The sequence below is a fragment of the Diabrotica undecimpunctata genome, chromosome 4, assembly GCF_040954645.1.
Source record: "Diabrotica undecimpunctata isolate CICGRU chromosome 4, icDiaUnde3, whole genome shotgun sequence".
Lineage (NCBI taxonomy): Eukaryota > Metazoa > Arthropoda > Insecta > Coleoptera > Chrysomelidae > Diabrotica > Diabrotica undecimpunctata.
In genome coordinates, this window is record NC_092806.1 from 86,732,627 (window position 1) to 86,749,281 (window position 16,655).

The window sequence follows — 16,655 nt, forward strand, 5'->3', positions numbered from 1 at the left end:
ATCCAATTAACGCCCTTTTAATGTTGTTTTGTCGAAGGACCAATGGGCAGTTTCGAATGTGGATATAAGGATCGAATCGTTTGTAATGCCCCTTTGTCCGCTTCTTCTCGATCGACGATATCTGTATCTGTAGAGTAGGGAGGGCGAGTTAAGTTTCACAGCACTTAGGCCACAATTGACCCATTGTGCATCCTCCCAGGGAGCTGTCACCCTTAGCTCATTGTCCATCCTGCCATTTCTAGAAAGGTGGACAAGTCACCAGGAGACATCTCTCTTATATGGGCAGGTGTGGGCCAGGACTCGCCGAACGCGTACTCTCGTATTAACGATAACTCTGGACATTCACATAGGATATGCTCTACAGTTTCGTCTTCTCGTTCACACTTCCTACATAGAGGTGTGTCTGCTAGCCCCAGTGTATGGAGGTGTTTGCTTAGTTGACAATGACCAGTTAAAAAACCAACTGCCAAACGTAGGTTTTTCCTGATCATTCCCAAGTACTTCTTAGATGTTGACTCTTCAAGGTTACTTAGTGTTACCCTGGCAAGTTTACATCCTTTCCCTTCTTCCCATCTTTTTACGGTTTGCGTATGGGAGTGACATTTGACAATTTCCGCGATTGTTGTAGTTGACCAACCAAAAAGATCCCCAGGTCCTAAGAGTCTTAAGCCTGCCGCCTTCCTAGAAAATTGGCCAGCAATGCAGTTGCCTTTATTCCTATTGTGTCCTTTAACCCACCTCAGGATGATGGTATTACCATCCGAAGCTTGAGTTAGTGACTCGTGACACTCCATTACTAAACCTGATGTGACACGTGGTCTATTCAAGGTTAGTAGCGCTTGTCTGCTATCTGTGCAGATCATTATAGTTTTACCTGCTATACCTTTTTGGATTATCTCTTTTGCGGCTATGGAGATACCAGTCAGTTCTGTCTGAACTACGCTGGTATTTTTGCCCATACCCCACTTTATTCTTAGGTTCAGTGATCTGGAGTATATCCCGCATCCTGAGCCTTCTTTTATTTTGGAGCCATCGGTGTATATGCAATAGGCATTTGCCACGTTTGTCTCCATATACTGTCCTGTTTCAATTTTGTAGGGTTTGTTAAAGACAAACTTTGGTTCAATTGAGTCGCAGCCTGCCTGTAGGAGTGGTAACGCATCCAACTCTCCTCGCCAGAAACGAGTTCTCAATTGTCCCATTCCTACATCAAGGTTTGCACCAGCTGAGCGCAGTCGCATCATTGTCACTAGCGCCACCTCTTTGACATATATATCTAGAGGCGTGATGCCAATGATCAACTCCATTGCAGCAGTTGGTGTTGTTTTCATGACACCTGTTATATTTATGCAAGCCATCCGCTGAATATGGTTTAGTTTGTTAATCGCTGTTGCCTGTAGCACTTTTGGTACCCAAGCAATAGCTCCGTAAGTTAGCATTGGCCTAATGACAGCGGTGTAGACCCAGGCGATCACCCTGGGCGTGAGGCCCCAGGTGCGTCCGACCGTTCGTCGACACTGCTCATAGGCAATATATGCTCTTTTAGCTCTACCATCTAAGTGTGAGTTCCATGTTAACTTCTTGTTAAGGGTAATACCAAGGTACTTCACCTCGTCAGAAAAATTTAGACTGTAGTTTAGAATCCTTGGGGGTATTAAGTGGACACTCATACGTGGACAGATTCGAATGTAGATATAAGGATCGAATCGTTTGTAATGCCCCTTTGTCCGCTTCTTCTCGATCGACGATAGTAAATACAATAAAACATTGAAGTTGTGGAGTAAAAATTATGGTTTTATTGACAGCTACTAATAATTACACTAAAGATGATACACTTTCTACAATAGACTGCGCTCGAATGAGCTCAAATCCCCAATTTATAATCTCACAAATAATGTATACTTCAGCACAGAGGTTATTGCTTCTATCATACAAACAAACTTTAAACTATAAGCTTACAATACAAATTTTATCTAGGCCGTAATTGTAACACTTAGGAAGTTCAATTGGAAAATATATTATTCGGCAATTTATTACGTTATAGGTAAATGAACTAACTATTAAAATATTACACAATATGTTTTCACAATGTTTCAATTATACACGGTGAAACTATAAAATATTAAGAAGTTAAGAATAATGTGAGATTACAAATTAAGGGATTAATTTCTGATTGAACATACGTCTTACACGTCCGTAGAATCTTAAATTCTTGCCTTCAATGGTATCACTTATTGTTTTCAATACCCATTATATTTCGTATCTAGTCATTTTTTATTTTGTCGTGAAGTAGCTTCTTTTTTAACCATTACTTTCGCGACCGTATAATCTGCAAATAAGATGGTTCCGACTAATTTTCTTGTCACTGTTTGTATACTTTTCTCTTCTATTTAATTTTTTAACTTCCTTTGACCACCACCAGGTCTGTTTATTCTAAAACTTCTATTATGACTTTTTTACCAAGTATTTCAATAGAAGTACCTTCAATGATACTAGCCACCTTCTTAAAAATTGTATTAGGACTTCCTTTCACGTTCCAACGCATTTTTTCTATTTTTGCCTTGGAATAGACCTTCTTTCTCATCTTGTAACATCCACGACTTGATTTTTTGTGGTCCTCTCCGATATTTTGTTTTAGTTTCACTTTGTAGTTCGATGTTCAGCACAAGCAACTTAGGTTGTTGGTTTACTGTCTCACTAACGATTACCTCAAAGTACCGATTATTCACGTATATCTTATTTTCGTGTCATGAAATAATCTATTTGGCAATGATTTTGTCCACCAAATAGTCCACTCGGAAATCCGAACGGAGGCTCAGTTTGCTTCCGTAACATTTTACCTCAGAATCTTTTCGGTATAATTTTATTACATTGAAGAATTATTATGTCCTAAAAAGATTTTCGGACGTTTGATGCCTAAATGCCTTTTATATCAGTATCATGTCCTGCACGATTTAGCCAACACACCTGCAATGCAACCAAAATGCAGTATTACCCCACACCCGCTATCATTTTTCTGTATAGGCCAAGATCCCTACTGTAAGGACTGACCTATAGCCAATGTATTGTTGCTCGTATCCAACCACTAGGAGGCACGTACTTTATTCGGGATTTATATAAGAACATTATATGAATATTACATACATACGCAATATCTTCAATTTGTCATATTTGTTTGTATAATCCGGTTGTCTAGCATCTTAACCCTTTCAGGTAGGGATCAATAGCCTACCCGATTTACTAGCGAATTAAAATTCAAACCCTAGATCGATTTTATCTTGTGTTCAGTTGTGTTTAAAATATTTCTCTGGGTAGTGTAGCTAATATCCGGATCTAGTAAATTATTCACTTCAAATGAGTCAGTCAGTACTCTGAGCCATCTCTCTCTGAGTCGACATTTTTGTTATAAAAAAATTCACTTCAAATTAGGACACTAGGTTTGTACTTTAGTATAAATAAAGATAAGAATAGGAACAAATAATTCATATATTTTTACTTAATACAAAATCTTTATACCGAGATCTAACATGTCTTTTAGAAAATAAATTTATAAAGTGATATAGTTCCCGAGGTTTTTAACAAAAAGTAATTACAAAAAAAAATATTTAATTGGCATCTAGTTTAAATAACAATATTAATAACGATTATTTCACTAATGTGATACTTTTTCAAATTTTCTTTGGTTAACATCAAAATCTACATCTGATTCCAACTCAGTTTCTGATAATGATAATGATCCTCCTGTACGTCTGGCTATAATATTTTCAGTCTGTAAAATGTAAAAGAATTAAATATAATGAAAAAAAAAATCAGTTAACTTATAAATTGGTTACAAATTTGATATTAAAAATATTTCTTGAATGTAACAATTTTAGACCACTATAAACAAGTTTTAAACATGTTAGACACAGCAAGACCTCGGTTTCTCTCTCTCTCTCTCTCTCTTACTCTCAATCTTTCCTTGGATAATTAGTTAAGGAATTCCGTATTTTTTCCTCTCAGGATATGGCCCAGGTATCCAAATTTTTCACCCTAATCAAATTGAGTAACTCCCCCCTCCCTCCCTCTCTCTCTCTCTTTATTCTTATTCTAAAGAGTACACAACAACCTCCGATGCAATTGACATTAAACAACCGAAAAATAGAACAAGTGGAGACATACACATACCTTGGAACCAGAGTCAACACAAAATGGGACCAGTCAACAGAAATAAGATCACGAATTGAAAAAGCGCGAAACGCGTTCAACAATATGAAAAAGTGGTTCACAAGCAAAATCTCAATGGAACTAAAATTAAGACTGGTCAAGTGTTATGTCTTCCCGGTCTTGTTCTATGAAGCAGAGGCATGGACCACAACGGAAGCCACCCTGAAGAAACTAGAATCCTTTGAGCTGTGGATATATCGCCGTATTCTTCGGATATCCTGGACAGACCACATCACTAACGTGGAAGTAATGCAGAGAATAGGCAAAAGCAAAGAAATAATCTTCACCGTAAAGAAACGGAAGCTTGAGTACTTCGGACATGTCATGAGGAATACTAAGTACCGGCTGCTACAGTTAATAGTCCAAGGAAGAATCGACAGTAGGAGGGGACCGGGAAGAAGACGACACTCATGGATGCATAACCTGCGACACTGGTTCGGACTAACATCGACCGAACTGTTCAGAGGTGCCGTAAACAAAGTCAAAATAGCCTTGTTAATAGCCAACGTCCGAAACGGATAGGGCAAAGGAAGAAGAAGAAAGAGTAAGCGGAAAAGACAAGGGATGGAACTCCAATGTGCAGGGATACTACTAATATCAAATTGATGAGCTAGATGGACTGTTGTCACAGGCGACTGGATTACTTCACGTATATCGCACGTGCTCACAGAACATGGGTGTTTTAGGACAGGACATATCTTCATAAATTCAGAAAGACAGATACACATAAATGCCTATACTGTGAATATTCTGACACTGTTACTCACACAATGCATGACAGTGGAGAGAAACAGAATGTGTAGAGAAATAGGTATGAACCCTGTAAGTATGAGAAAGATGATCGTGAAGATGACGGGAAGTAAGAAGGGATGGAATACATAATTACATTTAACAGTAATTAAAAAGAAAGAAGAAGAAAAACACCATCCGAACCAACGACAGAGATAATATATATGTAGATAAGAGACGGTAGTGCTCTGAAAGTGTCGTCAGCCTTACAGCGGAGATCCCACTTTCGAAGTACGGTACGTGCGACAGTAACTGCGCACAAATAGTAGTGGGTAGTTTTAGTTGGAAAGATACCAATATAGATCAAATAAAACTGTTTTTGGGACTACAAATTTGGATTGGACTTGCTCTAATGCCCAAACTATCTTCTTATTGGTCTACTAATATCCTATACTTCAATGAAATAAAACAAGTCATATCAAAAACAAATTTGAACTAGTGAATAGTTGGCATTTTACGTATAACGATAAAAGTGCAAATATTTTCACAAGACTAACTTTAAACTTTAGTCCCCGTTCATGGTCGGCTATGTTTCCCACGATTTATAAAGAATAAATTGCATAAGTTTGGTGTAAAATTCTTAAAATTGTATATAGAAGATGGGTACACGTATGACCTTAAAATCTATTGTGGGACCGAGAAAAGTAATAGTGTACTGTTTCAACTTCGGTTGTTTTATAACTCTATAACGGGCTTCTTGACTGGATTCGTACTGTTTTTATAGAGAACTATTACACTAGTATTGAACTAGCGCATAAATTTTTACAAAGACAAACACACCTTGTTGGTACTTTGCGAATAAATCGAAAGGAAAATCCAAAAAATATTATAAAAAAGGGGCAGGTAATTGGCGCAGAAAGTGGCTCAGTAGTTGTAGTTGTAAAGTGTGTTATAAACTTGAGGTTTTGATGTTGTCAACACCACTTACGGAAAGAATGCTACCATTAACATCAAGAAATGGAACTGTGAAAGAAAGGCCAGAAATTGTCAACGACTGTAATAAAAATAAAATAAAAGTTTCATAGATTTATCCGACCAAATAAAGGGTTATACTTCCTGTATTCGAAAAACAATAGAAAAATGGCCATTGAAATTCTTCTGGGGTCAGCAGTTTTAAACACATTCATATTATATAAAAAAGTAATGGGCTCTAATAGAAAAGATTTACTGCAAATAAACTCAAACGAAAGACCTTTCTCTGGGGGAAAAGTATATTTAGGAAGAAGTAGAAACCAATAATCATAGCAGATCGTATTTTGCTGTAAGAAGTTGTCCGAAGAGTTCAACAGAAAGTACGCGACTTCCAAAGTACCGCAAACTAGTTGGAAATGTGTTCAATGTGACAAATTCGTATCTGTAGCTAGTTTCACAAATGTACGATTTTGTACTCTTAGTTTTACATATAAATACTATTTCCTATACAAATACTTTTTTCGGTATTATATTTATATTATTCTCCTTGTCCTTGTGAAGTAGTTTCTTGTATTGTTAAAGAAATAAAGGACAAAAATCAACAACCAAAGTATTAGGCAATATCGAGTACGTTTTATTACTTGCAGGGCCGCGAGTACTATTAATCAGTAATACCTGTTGAGGGGGTCACTAATTTCAAATTCCCATATACTTATCATTGCAGCGCGAACCAACGTACTAATACGGCGTGTTAACAGTAGTAGTTGAAAGTTCTACAATAAGTTCTCGAATCATTGCAGAAAAGTCCGTAATTCCACAGCCTTAAAAATTTTAAAAAGAAATAATTTCAGTTCATAAAAATTTCAATGTCATCAAGAACTAAGAAAAGGAGATGCTGAGAAACGAGCGGAATTTTGTTAGGGCTAAAATTTTAGAGAGGGCTAATGCAGACAGACAATTTTTAAAAATCATTTTGTTTAGTGATTAATGTACGTTTACATTAAATAATGAATCAAGTGTTCAAAATTATAGGATTTTGTCGACAAGAAAGCTTGAGGATATTATTAACATTACCCAATATCTTCGAAAAACATATGTCTGGTTAGGAATATTTAGACACAATATTATTGAATAATTTCTCTACGACGAAAATTTCAATTCAGAAAAGTTTTCGGACTTGTTACAAGAAGAGATTTTACCGAGACTTGTAGAAGTAACTCCAAATTAACAAGAAATTTGTTATCAAATGGATGGGTGCCATGTGCACAGTCGGGAGCGACTGTTTTTAAAAACAGCTAAAGTATAAGTGTAAAAGATGTACATGAAAATATAGATATAATAATAAAAGAATGAAGTAAGAATAAAAATGGTGGGCATATTTGACCACCGGACATTGTTGGATGCCATAGGAAACTGTTCTCAGATTAACAACGCGTTATAATGCCGTGAGTTAAGAAGAATAGCGTCGAATTAGCAATGAATTTTTCGACCTACTCAACTAGGGAGACTGTGTCAAAGAGAATACCGTTGGCCCTTTTTCCTATAAGAATTCTGTGAGGTGTGAAAGACAAGAAAAACAGCGTCGAAATCTCAGCGTGGCGTTGCTTGTAAGAAGAAAGTCTTCGACGATAGCCGGGAAGTAATGATATTTCGACGAGATTCACTGTAGAAAAATACCATTTTGGTGAAAATTGTAAAAACTGTGCAAGTGTTAAATCACGACTAGCACAATTTGAAGTGTTTTGATTAGATGAGAATAACGTGGTATCAGTTCTTGTATGTGTCCAATACGATTGGAAATTTATGGGTAGAAACTTAACTCGAGTGAGCGCAATCGTCGAATCTGACCAAACATGAAAATTGGATGAGACTCTTTGACAAAAGTGACTAGATCAGCCAGCTATACGCCTGCCAAGAACTACAATCGTGTCGAATCAGGCAAACATGAAGATTGGACGAGACTATTTGTCAAAAGTGACTAGATCAGTCAGCAATACGACTGCCATTCTTGTCGAATTAGACCAAACATCAAGATTGGACGAGATTATTTGAGAAAAGTAGCTAGATCAGTCAGACGGCTGTCGAAAGCTCCAATCTTATCGAATCGCACCAAACATGAAGATTGAATGATACTCTTTGGCAAAAGTGACTAGATCAATCAGTACTACCGCTTCCAAGAACTCCAATCTTGCGATAGATGACCTTGTATAGAAAAGACACTAAAAATTTAACACATACAAATACAGTTGTTTGTTGAATCTGTTCAGATGTTTCATCATCCTAAGATATATTGGATTACCACAACTGTTGTAGCAGACGTTTGATCAGTAAAAAGACATGGTAAAATAAAACCAAGAGGATAGAAAAAAATAAGACTGATTTTCGAACGAATAGCCCGCTTTGTACAAGGCTTGTCAAAGGGACGAGAAGAATAAGACAAGACGTCAGTCGTAGGGTCCCATTTTAGGCTCCCATTTTAGGCCTAGTAACGTAATAATGCTGAACCAAAGCTTTGAATTAGACTGGGATGATTGCTGGCGCATTTGCCTAGCACAAAACAATCGTGCTTTAAAAGCTGAATGAGCTCTAACTGCAGAGAGCGAGTATATAAAAGAAAATCACTTCCTAATATATCGATATTGAAAACGTCGCTTAGCACTTGTGAGGCAGTAGGAAAGCGTGATGCTGCCGAATTGGTTAACTCGTTAAAAGTTTTTAAAGCGAAATAAGACGAAGTGCCGTAAGTCACGGTACGTAGACAAGATTCTTGGAGAGGTTTAGAAGAATCCGAACTCCCGAGAAGTCTTTGATAATTGCAAAATTCTTTGTTTAAGTTAATGTGTTAATACGTTTGCTTTATATCGCAAATGAAACAACAACGAAAATATTGAAAATTAAGTAATAGAAACGAGATGCCCTTTTAGGATCAGTATAAAAAGTGTCGATTAGAGACACACCTCGAACGCCATATACTCGTAGACTGGCGTCGAAGCTAGTATGAATTTTAGAGACAACAAACGAATTTTTTTAGAAACTGCGTAATTAGCAGAGTAATAAGAAATAGGCGATTTAAAATCGGATTCCCGAACCGGTATAATATGTTGGAAAGTAACAGAATCGAAAAAAAAAATAAATAAAGAGGATTGGGTTGTCGAAACGGCAGCGTAACAAAAAATCTGCCTATTGACTCTAGGAAAATTAACGACTTAGAAATATCCTCACAAGCGTAATCGTGTTGGGACAAAACTAAGAGGTTTAGATATGTTGAAAATTAAAGATTTAGAAATATCCTCACGAGCTGGATCGTGTTAAGACAAAACTAACATGTTTAGATATATTTTCGACTTTGTACCAAAACTTTTGTGGAAAAAGATCTATGTTTGTATCCATAGACGTAACGAAAGATGTGAAGTAAAATTTGAATAAGCCGTTGTAGAACATAACCGAAAATGGTTTCTAAGCCCATAGGCTGATTTGGTTCGCCAAGAATTCGACCAAACTTTAAGAAAAGAAGAACCAATTCAGCACCTACGAGCATGTCTATAGGACCTCGTTGAAAAAATGTGTGATCTGCTAGTTTCAGATCACGAATATGAGTGAGATCGCTTACAATAATCTCGTCCAGAAAATCGGACCGTAACGACCACACAGTTTAATATGACAGAACGTGGATCCACAGGGTTTAATACCTTATTACGAGACAGCCCTAAACGCCGAATACAACTGTCCGAAATAAAATTGGCTATGGAGCATGTATCCATATACGAATTTTATGGAAATTGCCGAAGACATATTTGATATGTATCAAACATGCGGATAAAAACAGACGAGAACTTTAAACGTGGTTGTATAATTCATTAAAGAAGTCGGAGCAAACTAGAATGACCGGTTTGAGACGTCTCTAATGCAGGGTTGAGGTTTCCACTTGATGTTGGTCATTGAAGAAACGATTGACTAAAGGAGCAAGATTTATTTGATGGTTGGTTAAAATGAAGAAGAGTGTGAAATATTAAAATGGCGAGGACATGATCGAGAGTGAGTAGAATGAGTCTTCTTCTTCTTCTTCGTCTAGCCATTCACGTCCACATCTGAACATAAGCCTCTTCAAGTCTTCCTTTCCATTGTTTTTTATTGTACGCTACTTGTAGCCAATTTTTCCCGGCAGTCCTTTTCAGATCAACTGTCCATCTCATAGGAGGTCTGCCTCTGGGTCTTTTGTGTTGGTATGGTCTCCAGGTTAAAATTGATCTGTGCCATTTGTTTAGATCGCTCCTAGCTACATGTCCAGCGTATTCCCATTTCAACTTTAATGATTTTTGCACCACATCAGTGACTTTGGTTTTCTGTCTTATCCATGTGTTTGTTTTCTTGTCCTTAAGTGATATACCTAGCATTGCTCTTTCCATCGCGTGTTGAGTGACTCTAAGTATATTCATATTCTTTTTTGTGATTGTCCATGTTTGTGCCGCATAAGTTAATATCGGAATAATGCATGTATCAAAAACTTTAGATCTAAGATGTAATTGAATTTGTTGATTTCTGAGTATATAGTTCAGTTTACCGAATGCTTCCCAAGCAGTAGAATGAGTAGCAGAATTAAATTGAGACGAGGTTGTGAGAATGTGAGATGTATGAAAATCTCGATAAATGACTTTTAATGAATGAAAATGAATTTTATCTGCCCTGTCTACGAATAATAATTAAACAGTTTGGTTTTTATGCTTGAATGCGTTTCATAGGTCTCCTTCAATCTTGAGTATACCGTTTAGTGCGAAAACTGCCTTTGTTTATTTTGTTGGACATTGTAAGATATTTAATGTAAGTAAGTTTTATTCGTATATTTTTTAAAATCCTTTAAAATGTTGTGTAATTTGAAATTGGTGTATTAGAATATCTTACGCAAAATAAAGATCTTGCAGTACTCGAACTATTGCCTGAATAAAACACCTTTATTATTGCTAACTATATTCTTCTTAACTGCGTATATTTTATCAACTTTATTATTTTTTAAACAATAAATCATAAAATAAAAATATTCAAATATTATTAATATCTAACTTCATTGTGACCGAACGCAACCCTGTATACACATACTGCACTACGTGTGGTCTAACTTTAGCAACAATACTCTGTCAAATATATTTTTGCAAAATTTTCAGTGTTCAAATATTATCTCATGATTTTTTATGTAAAATAATTAGGGAAGCAGAAATTCAACAGTTTTTAACAGAAATTTCTGATCGAGTTTCCTATGGTCCGTTTGACGATTCACTGCCAGGTATACAAACAGACAACATACATATACTATATTTATTAGCTTTCAAATTTACGGGAATCTCTTCTTCTTCAGTATATTTTTCAAATTAAGTGATAGTATGTTTGTGGTCAAATATATGTATATTTTGTTGTTACTGTATGATATATTCATTTTATTATTTAACTCGTTCACTGCCGGCTTGGTCAATATGACCGAGAAAGTAGCTTTCACACAATATAACACCGGCTTGGTCAATATAACCGAGAAATTTTTTTCATGCCCACGCCAGCTCGGACAATATGACCGAGTCAGTTTTTTGTGTCTCACATGCTAGATTCTTGACATCTAATAGTATTGATCATGTAAAGTGACCGAGCCGGAAGAAACGTTGCGCACGGCCAGTTTCTTGCGTACTGATTTAACGACTAAGAAATATCAAATAAAAGAGTACACTAATATATACACATAAATGGCAGTTTTTATTATGGAAAAATGTGAAAAACTATAAAAAAGAATAAAAATACTAAATTTGTAAGACATCACTCCATACCATAGCGTGTTTTTTGTCGAAACACTCAATGCATAGATGGGGCTCTCCTTTACACCCATTGCAGTAAGTTCGAATCCTTTTTAAATTCCTTGCTACTTTGCAGCCTTGACTTTGTTTTGCTGCCTTGTAACACGACTGACACGGTTTTCGTTTCTTTACCTCTTTTTCAGATATTTCATGCCGTGAACGACGATTTCTGCTTGGCGTGGCGACTTCAACTGTTAGCGGAGGAGGCCTCGAATTGCATAATGCATATGCAAGATATTCGAAATTCGAGGATACCTGTATCAACATGTTCGACTTCTTTGAAAATCATCCATGCATTTACCATAGCAGTATTCAGCAAGATCTCAAACTCCAATTTTATATACCACTTAATGGTTTTTCTAAGTGGTGATTGGTATGATGTCATTTGATCTGACTGATCAACGGAAAATTTTCCTTGGTTGTAGACAAATATCATTTTAGGCTTTTTCTTTGTTTGTCCACGATGATTTCCAACTTCAATTTGAGAATCTGCGTGCTTTGTAGAGAACATCAGAACATATCGCTTGTATCTCTGATGCAACATATCGCTTGATTTTCTGCCAACATTAAATGAGTCTTTCTAAGAATGTAAGCGTCGTTTGGGTAGTTTACACCAGGTGTTTGTAAGGATCATCTCATTGTCTTCACAGAATTCGAATAATTTTTATCCGCAGTCATTACGGTTTCCAAGACTATAATGACCTTCTCATGGACATCCATAAGTGTTTTCTTTTACTTGTAGAATGTCACATGTTTGCTCAGAAAGCTTTGCATGTTTATCATATTTCTTTTCTGTGGTCATTTTATTTATTTGTAAGATGTCTGTTTTAAATACTTGAGTGTTATTCTGGCTAAATATTATTCTGAAATTGGTACAAAGTAGGTCACGTATTTATTTAATTCTGTAGTTACTACTATTCTTACACAATTTCTGTAATATGTGTCAACTGTTGGCGGAGTAAGATACTACGCTGTCGTCCTTTAAACAAATTCTCTCTGGCTATCTCATTTCACTGATTTCTAGGTCTTCTTATTACATATTTATACAATATAAAAATTTGAAATCATGAAAATCTTTTAGATCATGCATTCAAGTGCTGTAATAAAATTCTTTATATATATATATATATATATATATATATATATATATATATATATATACATATATATATATATATATATATATATATATATGTATATATATATATATATATACATATATATATATATATATGTATATATATATATAAATAACTTTATATATTAACATATACATTAGGCCTATAGCTCACTCTCAAAAAGTGCACTACAAATCTAGTAACTAATTGAAAAAAAAAATAACCAGTTCAAACCAATTCCATTCGAGAATATATATACTTTGGGACCTTTGGCGATTACATAAGGTGAACATATAAATAAACAAAAAAAATCAGATTGAATTAAATTTTACCTTTTAACTCGCAATATCTCGACACTTTAATATATATATATATATATATATATATATATATATATATATATATATATATATATATATATATATATATATATATATATATAATAAATACTTTACTTAATCAGTAGAACCCATTTGTACCTTTCGGTGTTGGGCCGTTTACAATACAATTAATTAAATTACAATATTTGACAGTCTTCTGAGGTGTCCTAGCTCTTAACGAACTTTCTCCATTCCTTCCTATTGGATGCCATCTGTGTTGCTTCCTGCCAAGTCTTACCCTTACTCTGCAGTATCTGCGAGATGTCACTGTTCCATTCTTTAATGGGTCTTCCTCTTCTGTTCTTCCCTATTGGTTTGGCGTCCCACACTCTTTTTACTTGTCTATTATTGTCCATCCGGGTTAGATGTCCGAACCATGCCAATTTTTTCTCTTTGATTGACTCGAGTATCGGTTTGATTTTGAGTCTTTCTCTTATTTCTTCATTTCTGATTCTATCAGTTCTTTTTACTCCTATCGTTCTTCTGATTTATTTCATCTCTGCTGCCTGAATTCTGCTCTGATGTCTTTTGTTTAATATCCAATTTTCTGCTCCATATGTCACTGTAGGTCTATATATTGTTTTGTATATTGTCATCTTGGTCTTTGTTGATATTTCTTTGTTATTAAGGAATCCTCTATTTAGTGCTTGGAATAGTTTTCCTGTGTTTTCCATTCTGTTGTTAAGATTATCCTCGATGTCTCCTTTGTTGTTGATTACTGTTCCTAAGTATTTGTATGAATTTGTCTGTATTATTTTTTGTTGGTCTATCATTACTTCTATTTGATCTTCCGTCCCTTGTTTCCTTGATATTTTCATTATTTGAGTCTTCTCTTTGTTTACGTTTAAGTTGTATTTGCTTGCTTCTAGGTTCCATTTCTCTAAGTTGTATTTCAGTTTTTCTGCAGTTTCCGCAATTAATACTATGTCGTCTGCAAATATACACATCTCAGCATTTATTATTTGCATTTTGTTCCAACCGATGCAGTATTTCTTGAATGTTTTCTTACATTCTTTCACTATCTCATCTATTACATTTATGAATAGTACTGGGCTGAGACTTCCCCCTTGTCTAACTCCTTGGGTTGTTTCAAATGGTTCTGACTGTATATTTAACATTCTTACTGTATTTGTTGTTTTCATGTATATACTCTTTGTTGCTTCTATCAGTTCTTCACTTACTTGTTTCTTCTTTAGGCTTTCCCATATATCTTTTCTTTTGACTGAGTCGAATGCTTTTTTCATGTCTATAAGGCTCAGATGTATTTCTTTATTTTTCTTTAAAGCTTTTTCTATTACTTGTTGCATGGTGAATATATGGTCTTGTGTGTTGTGTCCTTTCCTGAATCCACTTTGTACATCCTCTAATTTATGTTCTATTTCTTTTCTAATTTTCCTTTCTATTATGGTTTCGTATACTTTTGCTGCTACACATAGTAGTGATATACCTCTATAGTTCCTACAGTATCTTGTGTTTCCTTTCTTGTATATAGGTATAATTACTGCATTTGTCCATTCTCTGGGTATTACTTTTCTCTTCCATATTAGGTTATATATGTATAACAATTTTTCTTTTGCTTTTACTCCTATATATTTCATCATTTCTGGTGCTACTTCATCGCTTCCTGGTGCTTTTCCAATCTTTATCTTTCTTATTGCTTCTTCCAGTTCTTCTTTTTCTATAGTTTCTGGATTTTCCGTGTTTTTCATGGATACTCTCCTGTTGTGGCTTTCCTTCTCCATTGTATTCGCTTGATTTCCATTCAGTATCAGCTGAAAATGTTCCCTCCATCTTTCCATTATTGTCTTATCGTCGTTTATTATTGTTCCTTCCTTGTTCATTATTTGTTTCAGTTTCGTTTCTTTGTTGTTTCTTAGGTTTTTCAGTGTTTTGTAAAATAATTTTACGTTTTCTTTGCTGTTTTCTTCCATTTTTTCCCCGAATTTTTCCCAACTTTTCTTTTTCTCTTTCTTAACTATCTCTTTAACTTTTGTTCTTTGTCTCTTATAATTTTCATATTTTTGTTGTGTTTTGTCTTGGATGTATTCTTTCCATAATTTCTTCTTTTCTTTTATTTCTCTTTTCACTTCATCGTTCCACCAAGATGTTCGTTTCCCTCTGTTGTTATTTCTTGTGGTTCCACATATTGATTTAGCTGTTTTTATCATCGCATTTTTAAATTTTCCCCATTCTTCTTCTATTGTTTCTGTTATTTCATGTTCATTGTCCATCTCTTTCTCTAGTCCTTCTGAGTATCTTATTCTCGTTGTTTCTTCCCTTAGTTTATAAATTTTCATTATTTCTTTGTGTTTTCTGTTTATGTTCTCATTTCTTTTTATTTCTTTTCTTTTGCTTTTGAATGTGGTTTCTAGTAGATAGTGGTCACTACCAATTTCATAACTCCTTTTTACCCTTACGTCTCTTATCCAGTTCTTCTCTGTTTTTTGCACTATAGTATAGTCTATAATTGATTGTTCGTCTCTTGATTTGACTTCTCTTGTGATCTTGTGTATTCTTTTATGTTGGAAGTGTGTGTTCATAATCACCAGGTTATTGTCTAGACAGAATTCGAGTAGTAATTTTCCATTTTTGTTTAGTTTTTCCTCCCCATAAGGTCCGATGACATTGTTCCATTTTTCTGTTTCTTTCCCCACATATCTGCAATAATTATTGTAGCAGAGGTAAAATATGCCCGTGTGTCAACATCTATTCCAACAGTAAATATATGATGGGCCCATACAATAAATCCAAGTAACCCAATTGCTATTATAGCGTAAATTATTCCTAATGTCCCAAAAGCTTCTTTATTTCTTCTTCCTTGTCTTACAATATGAGAAATTAAGCCAAATCCAGGTAAAATTAAAATATGGACTTCGGATGTCCAACCCATTATATATATATATATATATATATATATATATATATATATATATATATATATATATATATATATATAGAAGTGATTATTTCGACCAAAAAAAAATATAATTTATAAATACGTTGGAATTATCGGGTAAAGTGGTCTCTAATGAAAATATTTCTTTTTTTCTAAGATACTCAATATTTCGCTATTTATTTGATAGCTTCCTCGGGAATAAACTGAAACAATTTGAACATTACAAAAAATGGCGTACAAATACATTTAAAAACACTCACAGAAATTAAAAGATTTCGCAAATAAAAACTGACATTGAAGTATTTGAAATATTGAATGACAAGATTAAATTGTCTTAAGCACGTTCGTTACAGCAATACGATAAAAAATTAAAAATTACTTCAAATGTAAAAATAAAAATAACAATAAAAGAAACGTTAGAAGAATGATATTTCTTTGATGAATTATTAAGATTAGTTGTTATTAAGGTGAATGTTGGCTATTTTGAATATTTATAAATTTTGTTCAATATATTACAATA

The 16,655-nt window shown here is 34.6% G+C and overlaps 1 protein-coding gene across 1 annotated transcript in view; it reads right to left on the reverse strand.

Annotated features, from left to right (window-relative positions):
* Positions 1-3,468: 3,468 nt before the first annotated feature.
* sws (patatin like phospholipase domain containing sws) overlaps positions 3,469-16,655 on the reverse strand; it is a 1,321,526-nt gene continuing 1,308,339 nt past the window's right edge. The window contains exon 23 of the mRNA XM_072529876.1: positions 3,469-3,769. Coding sequence (XP_072385977.1) covers positions 3,653-3,769 — 117 coding nt within the window. The 3' untranslated portion in view covers positions 3,469-3,652. The remainder of the gene's footprint in view (positions 3,770-16,655) is intronic.